This window comes from Festucalex cinctus, chromosome 20 (assembly GCF_051991245.1).
Source record: "Festucalex cinctus isolate MCC-2025b chromosome 20, RoL_Fcin_1.0, whole genome shotgun sequence".
Lineage (NCBI taxonomy): Eukaryota > Metazoa > Chordata > Actinopteri > Syngnathiformes > Syngnathidae > Festucalex > Festucalex cinctus.
This window is the reverse complement of record NC_135430.1, coordinates 21,276,313-21,285,292: the sequence shown is the minus strand read 5'-3', so window position 1 is coordinate 21,285,292 and position 8,980 is coordinate 21,276,313. Positions and strand designations below refer to the sequence as shown.

General features: G+C 38.1%; 1 protein-coding gene across 4 annotated transcripts in view; it reads left to right on the top strand.

The window, feature by feature from the left end:
* The first annotated feature begins 839 nt into the window (after window positions 1-839).
* cntnap2a (contactin associated protein 2a) overlaps window positions 840-8,980 on the top strand; it is a 232,632-nt gene continuing 224,491 nt past the window's right edge. For 2 of the 4 annotated variants that reach the window (XM_077508751.1, XM_077508749.1), the window contains exon 1: window positions 7,040-7,441. In XM_077508751.1, the coding sequence (XP_077364877.1) occupies window positions 7,345-7,441 (97 nt within the window). In that variant the 5' untranslated portion in view covers window positions 7,040-7,344. Of the gene's footprint in view, window positions 989-7,039; window positions 7,442-8,980 lie in introns of those variants that run through there. The other 2 variants (XM_077508750.1, XM_077508752.1) reach the window with 2 other exon arrangements.

Here is an 8,980-nt window from a genome sequence, read left to right as displayed (position 1 = left end):
TGATTTTACTACCATAACCTTAACTCATTCACTCGCCGCCATTTTCACATTTCGCAATCCCCTTCACGCCATGCTCTTTTACTGGAATTTGAATAATTTTGCAAGGCCCACAGACTATTGTGTTCTATGGCTATAAAAACATGGAACCTATCTAAAGAAAGATGAAAGTCTCTTCTTACACCAGGAAAAAAATGTATATTTCTATCTGTTTCTGTATTGTAGCAATTAGCATTAGAATATAGCTAAGTTTCATCATTATTCACAATCTATTTAGAATTGTGAGTAATGGAGCTTATGGTGCTGGTTGATCTCTTATACTCTGTTGCCACCTGTTGGTCGTTTGTGTAATAACTACCATTTCTTCAACCCTTTTTTGCAGTTGAGAGGCTTCATCAAAGCCTTCCGTATGCTCTAGCATTAAAAAAACCCAAACAAAACAAATGTATGAATACAATCTTTGGGACACTTACTTTTAATTTAGAACGTATTAATACGTTTTGGGGAGTAAATGAGTTAATAATGTGCTTCAAATAGTGTTCTGCTTTGTCACAGACTAGCAATTACATTGAATCGGGAAATGCAATTTGACCTCAGTCAAATACAACATAAAATTTCAAAAAGGCAAGGTGGGTAATGATTACATTATGTTCAATATTCTAAAAATATGTCACCACGATGCTGCAGCTCGAGTGGGATTGATTCCCACTCGAGCTGCAGTCTTGTATAATGTGACTGAAAGCAAAATGCTTGATTATGTACGCATAAGAGAAAATCACTTTGGTTGAGGTCAAAATGGCCTTACAGCATTGTCATCAGGTGTCTATCAGGAGCTTCCTGATTAGCTGCCGATCGTTTGAGGCAGCTGTGTTGGAGGAAGACGTGCAAAACAGACATGGACCAGGTTTCCCTACCTCTGCCATATGGAGTAAAAATCTTAAATGATCTGACATTAAATGGACTTCACTGAAGCATTGGACGAGCCACTCCGGTGAGTTATTGTTTGATTGTTTGACACTTTTGCTCACTAGGTTGCGAGGTGTAATATCTCTGAGGCACTATAGTGTGCATGCTTCAAAGTTGTTGCATTCCAATTCACTAAATCCTACACAGATGCGGGTTGATGCATTCGTTTAATCTACCAGGTTGGATAAGGAGTTTTTAAACATCAATATTTATCTTAGAAATATCTTAGAAAGAGGTTTTAACTCTATTTTACCAAAACAATTCGTGTATATCTGCACAGGTGTTTACCCATTTAGTACAACCACACATTTTTGTCCAATGTTTAAAAAAATTGGGGTGGGGAATTGCATCATTCCTCCTCTTTTTCTATGTCCTATTGTGATCCGAATAAAGGTATCAGGAAGAGGTTTGCCATGGTTGAAGTCTGCATCTTAGCTAATCCGAAACTGTGGAACAATTTGCCTCTTGATGTTCACAGTGGAGTGTTTTAAGACTGTTTTATTCTTTGGCTTTTAATTCAGCGTGAATTGTGTGGTCCCCTGGATTTTCGTGTGTTTATTTTTTTTTATTATTTTTTATTTAATTTTTTTTGTATTATGTATTTTTATTTTATTTATTGTATTTTATTATTTTATATATATATATATATATATATATATATGGCACTTCATTTATATAGCACTTTTCCACCTTTCAAGGCCCTCAAAGCGCTTTACATTTTTGACTACCCATTCACCTACTGATGACGCAGCATCAGGAGCAATTGGGGGTTCAGTATCTTGCTCAAGGATACTTCGACGTGGTCACAATGGCCTGGGATCGAACCCACAACCTCTGGGTTGGGAGACGACCACCATACCAGTGAGCCATGCCGCCCCCTACAAACACAAAAGTGTGTTTAGCCTACCTGCAAATTGGTTAAGGCTGAATAAAGAGCTGTGACAGCGGCATAGTGCACTCAGTTTTGCATCAAGATGCGGATATTCAACACCCAATTACGCAAAAATAGGTAAAATTAATTACGTGATGCTTTTAGTCAACATTACTTTCACTCAAATGCAAGAAGGCACAACGTCCTTTTGCACTTATGCATTTTTAATAAACCCAATAAATGGTTTTATTCACAACAACTTGAAGCTAAAGAAAAAAATAAATAAAAAATATATCCTTAGCAGAACTAATTCAAGTCCATTTCATGACGCATAAGTGCTGTTTGAGTCCTATCATAACCAGACTCTAATGTCACAATGCTCAGAGTTAAATATGTTAAATACTTTTTACGAGCTCATCACTTTTATCGAAAAGCTCTTCCCCTCTTAGTCAGCATGTGTTGAAGGAGGTTAATCAAAATTGAGTGAAAAAAAAGCCATTGAGTGCGAGCGAAGGGGTTAGAGGGTGCGACAATTCGGAATTATCGTCACACTGGAGAGGGAAAAGTGTGAAAGGTGATTTCTGTCAGTGGTATTGCTTCTTGCCCTGCCAGGACTTTTCTTCTCTCTTCTCTCGTTGATTCCCCAAAGGCTTATTCAGTTAAGTCCAGCGAATGCGTCACAAACCAATTATGCAGTGACATTATTAAAAGGCCAGTCTTGCTTGTAAGAGGAGATTGCGTCTGTCTTTTGTTTTTCCAAGGGAATGGAAATTTGTCCGACTGTTCTAGAACATAACATTACTTTTGTCTTTGGATGAAAAAAAAAGTGTAACACAAATTTGTTCTTTTCTCAAAGATTTCAATGAATTTCTCCATAGATGTAAAGTGGCCAACATTGTAACATCCCTAAAAGTAGAAATGTAACCGCTGTATCATACAATAAGAATAAAACCAAATACAAGTGTGCTTGCTCAAGTATGCATGTTTGTAGAATAATACAAAATGACTTGAAATAAATCATCAAATCAGGCACGTTACAGTCATGTACTGCTGTAGTATGAAGTGATGGCTCACGCCATATGAATATGATGAGTACACCCAAGGGAATTGATCATAACAGATTTTGGAATAAAGTGTTGATCAGCGGTCGCTTTGCTATGACAACATGTCATCTTTGTGCCAACTTTTCCAGTTTGATGTTGTGCTTCTGTGTTTTCGCTTTGTATTCTTGTTGATTCAGAGAACGTTGACCTGTTTGAGTAAACATGTTTGTGCGTGATGTTAGGATTTGCATGCCAAGAGGCGTTATTCCCCCAAGAGGTTTGTCATTCTTCAACATTTGCGCAAGATCAAAACACGGCGGAGCTTGAAAGTTTCGACACAGACAAAAGACCAAAGAAAGTTTCCCACGTTAATTAACATGCTGAATAAGTTGATGTCTATTTGTTTGACATGCGTAATGATTTGTTTTTTCAATGCGCAGAAAACAATTGTTGTATGTAGATGTAGATTTTCCAACTCTGTGTTCTATTTCAAGTGTATGCAAATGACCTCTGCAACGATTGACACCAAAAGTTGTTAATTAACCCAAAGCAATTCTGGGAGCTTTCCCTTGGGTAGGAAATGCAATACAGCGGCATCATATTGTCTTCCTTGTATCATATGTAGAGTGCGAGATTCGGGACCAGTGTATCGTAGAATTATTCATTTTGAATGAGTTACAAACATTCCCTACTATACCATGAGATTTTGAGATATTACCATAATAATAATAATACTACGACTTCTACTACTACTAATAATAATAAGTATAAGAAGAAGAAAGAAGACTGGTAAGATTATATGATCAAAACTGAATTTGAGCAAAAAATAATTGCATCAAATAGTATAAATTTTACATTTCCAACATATGTGTGTGATAATAATAATAATAATTATATATATATATATATATATATATATATATAAAAGAAATAGTTTGGGACCTAAAACAGAACCTTGTGGAACGCCACATTCTATTTGTTAATTTATTGGATTGGATTTACTTATTTATACATACGGAGTTGGTTACTGAAATAACTTCTGACATAATTTCAAACATTGGCTTGTCTTGTGCCGTGTTTGTCATCTTGAGTACACTATCATTTTTTTTTTTTTTTTTTTTTTTCAAACTATTGGGATGTACAGTATTGTACTTTCTGGAAATATTTCCTAGCATATTCTGCTGAAACATAAAACCAAAAACAGTAACAGCAGGATAATAAAGCGTGTTTGCCTTCAGTTGGCTCATACTTTACCTGTCACTGTTTTTGTTGACATGCAGTATTTTATGTCAGCCGTTATACATGGCTGAATGCATCTTTGAAGAGTTTTCAGTCATTCCAGCACAATCAAGAAAAACACAGCATTTCATTGTTATTGTCTTGCTGTGGTAAATGAAGGCGATAGTAAGCAATTAGTCAGAATATTGCAAATTAGACACCTGCGATAGCAATGACATTGAATAAAGTATGAATTTGTCCAAAACAGCACAAACATTAGATTACCCATGACTCCTTTTCTCCATATTAGATGTGAAAAAAGACAACAGCATCCTACTGGATATTAATCACTGCTGTAGTCAACTTTTTTTTTTTTTTTTTTTAGTTGGCTGGCATCACTGTCACAAGATGACTGATAGCTGGAAATTACAATGCATGACATATTGACTAACCCATTTGTGCTTCTTGTGAGAAAAAAAGAAAAGAAAAGAGCAGCGTCTTACTGACAGTGCAGTAGAGGGCAAACAAGCAGTGGAGAGAACAAGTATAGGCACAAGCACGGTAATGTCGTCTTTTTAGTTTTGCTATTATGTGGCTAGCTTTTAACATACTGTTTTTATCTGAATTTCATTTTTTAAAGCACTGATGTCTCATTATCAGCTTGACACTGTCGTGTAGATTTTCTTTCTTTTTTTTGTGTGCAATTGTGTCGTTTGACTCCTTTCGAGCACACGTTTGCTTCTCATTAGTTAATAGTTTGCCACTTAAGCGTGGGTTTCCTCTTTTTGTTTGAAGTTTTTCCTCTTGTGTATTCAATTCTTTGCTTTACTTTGCTGCGACTTCATTTTTTCCAACCCACCCATGCCTCTTTAGTTAATGGCCCCCTGTGTATATCTGCTCCTGTTATGTGTATATTGTTTGTTGCTGAAGCTTTGTAAGCTGGCAGGGACTCTATATTTCAACTGTCTTAGGATTGGAGCACTTTTATTTGGATTCCCCCCCTTTGGAGACTTGTTTAGTGGACTTGGGTATGCTGCCTTGGTGTGTGTACACACGTTATGGTTTATTTCTTTTCAAATAAGGGACCTGTTTCACGAGTACTTTGAGAATAACAACATGTTATATCGTCAAAAACACAGTAAATTACTCAGTAATACGAGATGTGGTGCCAAACATTGATACTTGCAACCACTAGTTGAGAACAAGTTAATACTGCCTCTGCTGGTTGCAGCCAAGTACGGCACCACATTTCACCCGAGTTCCATCAGCGATGGGATGTTGCGCCACATCAATGCAATATATGCAGCAGTAGATTTGCCAATACTAACTTTAAACACATCATTAACTCTATAGTTAGTCAAGTAAAAATAGTCAAATGGCTTTTTTTTTTTTTTTTGTGCTAATACGTGAAAGCAATAGTTGTTAATAAATGAGAGTAAGATAAATTGCAGTATTACAGTATACTGTACATTTTTGATGATGTTTACAAGTTGCAATATAGATTTTAGGGATGGGCGAGTATCAGGCCTTATTATTGGTACTTGCAACAGCAGCAGTCGATTGCAGTATCGGCCGACCTCTTGTGGCCATTTTATGATCAGAAATGAGAAATTAAAATTGCCATTCATTTCCTGTAATTTTAAGAAAAATATTTCTTTAAAATTATTTTGCATTTTATTATTATTATAGTTTTTGTGGGGGAACTTTTATGTATCAAAAGTACCAGTAGCATCGGTAATTGATATCGGATTCGATTACTCATATTGATGTTTGTCTAAAAAAACAACAAAAAAAAACCGTGATATGGAACATCAGTACTTCTGAGTTTTCAACATGGACCAAAAAATAATTCCTTCAATGTTGAAGGATTTATGACACTTTTAATAATGAAAAGTTTGATGTTGTGTTGTGTTTTGTCACCTTTCCCACCAGGCACAGCAACTACATAAATTTTAAGTATTGGATTGAATAAGAAAATCCAAAGATATATCAGCTACATACAATATTATTATTATAAGTGCGCTACTTAATCTTTGTATAGTGTTCATGAATTTGATCGATTGGTTTTGTGTCTCGAGGCACTTTCATGGCAAAACATTTTATTGATCGTCAAGCAGGCATACCATTTCTTGTCAAATGCCTTTTTTTTTTTTTTTTTTTTTATTCCGCTGTTTGTATGTGAATAATCAGGTCCTTGTGGCAAATCTTTTTTTTTTTTTTTTTTTCCTCAAATTGCCATGTACAGGACTGTCTCCGAAAATGAGAGTATTGTGATAAAGTCCATTATTTTCTGTAATGTAATTAAATAAGCCAAAATGCCATCCATTCTGGAATCATTACAAATCAACTGAAATATTGCAAGCCTTTTATTGTTTTAATATTGCTGATTATGGCATTTTTTTTTATTTTTTTTTTACTTGGTCTGAGGAAATATTCTAATATTTTGAGATAAGATATTTGGCTGAAAATGCCATAAGCAGCAATATTAAAACAATAAAAGGCTTGCAATATTTCAGTTGATTAGTAATGAATCCAGAATGGACGGCATTTTGGCTTACTTAATTGCATTACAGAAAATAATGGACTTTACCACAATATTCACATTTTCTGAGACAGTCCTGTATGTAGTTGTACCTAATGAACTGCCCTTTCATCTGTGATAAAATAAATGAAATCACTTTTATCTATCCCTCACAAAAATGTATTTGAAAGCACGCATGCTTGCTTGCAAGTTAGTTTCTTATTCTTGTTTTTGTTTTTTTTCATTGAAGCAGCACAAACATGAGAGGATGACAAAACCGAAGAATGTGTTGAGGGTCCAATTCTAACTGGCTACCACCGCTTAGCGAAGGAGGGGGGCACTGTGTGGCTGGAAGCCGGAGGTATTTGAGGGAGAGAGGAAGGGAAGGGAAGGGAAGGGAAGTGAAGGGAGGGAGATAAGTTCAGCACCGCGGACAGCGCACCGGAGCGCCGCCATCAGCTGCGCGCTGACACACGCTTCCTCCAACCGTCGGAGCTTGTGGCATCTTCCTCCTTGTGTCCTCGTCTGTCAGCATCCTTGCATGGTTTTTACTGTCAAGTGGAGAGAGAAAGAGAGGGAGGCAGAGTCGGTGCAGCGCAGCTCTCCTCCAGTCTCCAACTGCCTTGCCAACCGGACGGACACAAAAACACGAGAGTGGTTTTTTTCTCCTGAGTGTTTTTTTTTTCCTCTTTCCGCTCTCGTCAGCTGCTTCCCAGCCGACCGCCAAGATGCGCCGTCCTGCAAGAGGACTGACACCGTTGCTGCTGGAGGCTTTGTGGATTTTCTGCAACGTCTGCTGCGTGCGAGGAGCTTTGCCAACAAGCCGTAAGTTGATCTTTTCGTCTTATTTCTTTGGGGCGAAAGATATTGGAGGTTCGTCACGGCGGAAGTCCGGCAGGCACGGTGGGCAGGTCTTCCCTGCGGAGGTGGCACGGGGCCGTGTGGCGCTCGGTGGGGAGGGACGTGCACGGACTAACACGTGTTAAGTGCTCCCTGTGGAGTCAGGTCAGCACTTATTTATCCATTGAGACTTTTCCATGTCATGTTTCCCATCGGATGCTTTTTTTTGTTCTTTCTTTTTTAATCAAATCACTCTAATTCGCTTTTTATAAATCTGGCTATGACAAAGCCATTAAACACAATCTCTCCCAAAGTTGGAGTTGTTCAGAATTCCGTTGCACCTGCAATACTTGATTAGATTTTTTTGTTTGAAAATAAATGGATGACTTGTCGTGTCAGACGGTTGCTGGTTGAGGAAGCAATCTGCTTGCTTCAGTGTGACCGATGTGTTGGCCGTACGCCGGCGCTCTCCCCAGGTGCCGGATGAGCGTGTCCCGGGATGTGCTTCATTCATCTTCTCATTTGACGCAAGTTGTCAGAGGGAAAAAAAAAAAAAAAAAAAAGTCTTCTCGGGGACATTGGTTACGTGCCCGTGCATGAGCAGAGATGCAAAGAGGCTGAGGATGACGAGGACTTCCTCCTTTTGACCTCGCACTTTCTCTCGTTTTTTCATATTGATCCCTTTTATAGAAATGTGTCAGATTCAGGAGCAAGAAGAGTCGGCATGTTGTCACATTGATGCAATTCTGAAGCAGAAGTTAGAATGTTTGTCCCTTTCGAAAGGGCTTCAAGCGAAATCCCCACACGTTGTGTTCTGATGTATCGCAAACATGTTGACAAATGCACTCAATTTGCTGCTTGAGCCACAAAGTGAGGCCAGAACAACGTCCAAACGAGCAACAAAGATCAACAAATGTCGATTCATGCATCATCCACCCCCATTTTGTATTTTTGTGTTGATTTGCATTCCATTTACATGCCAATGCATGTATCCCCCCCTGCATATGATTGTTGAGCTCTCAGCATGGGATTTTTTTCTCCTACGCATGCTCTGCCTTGAGCGCCTGTCAGCTTTGAGACGCGTTCCTGCTGTCACTTAATTGGCTGCCTCAATAGTATCAATTGTGATCTGTTGCACTCCAACAAAAGACGACGAACACGCGCGCAACTGCATGTACGCGGTTAAGAACACACGCATCGACAAGATAAGTGGGTGGAAAACTTTGAAGGGAGTCTCGTGAAACACGATGTACGGTGATGTCTCATTACAGAATCTGAACATTTGTAAATGTCCATATACTTGACATGGCTGTAATTCATAAATGTTAATGTCTTGCTATTTTCAGTTTTTTATTAACTCATTCACTCTCGGCCATTTTCACTGAAGCAACCCCTTGACTGGATTGTGACTGCTTTTGCAAGGCCCACAGAGTATTGTATTCTATTGCTATAAAACCACCAAAAGAAAAATAAGCTTTCATCAGGCATGTTTCTATCTGTTTCGGTTTTGCAGCAATTAGCATT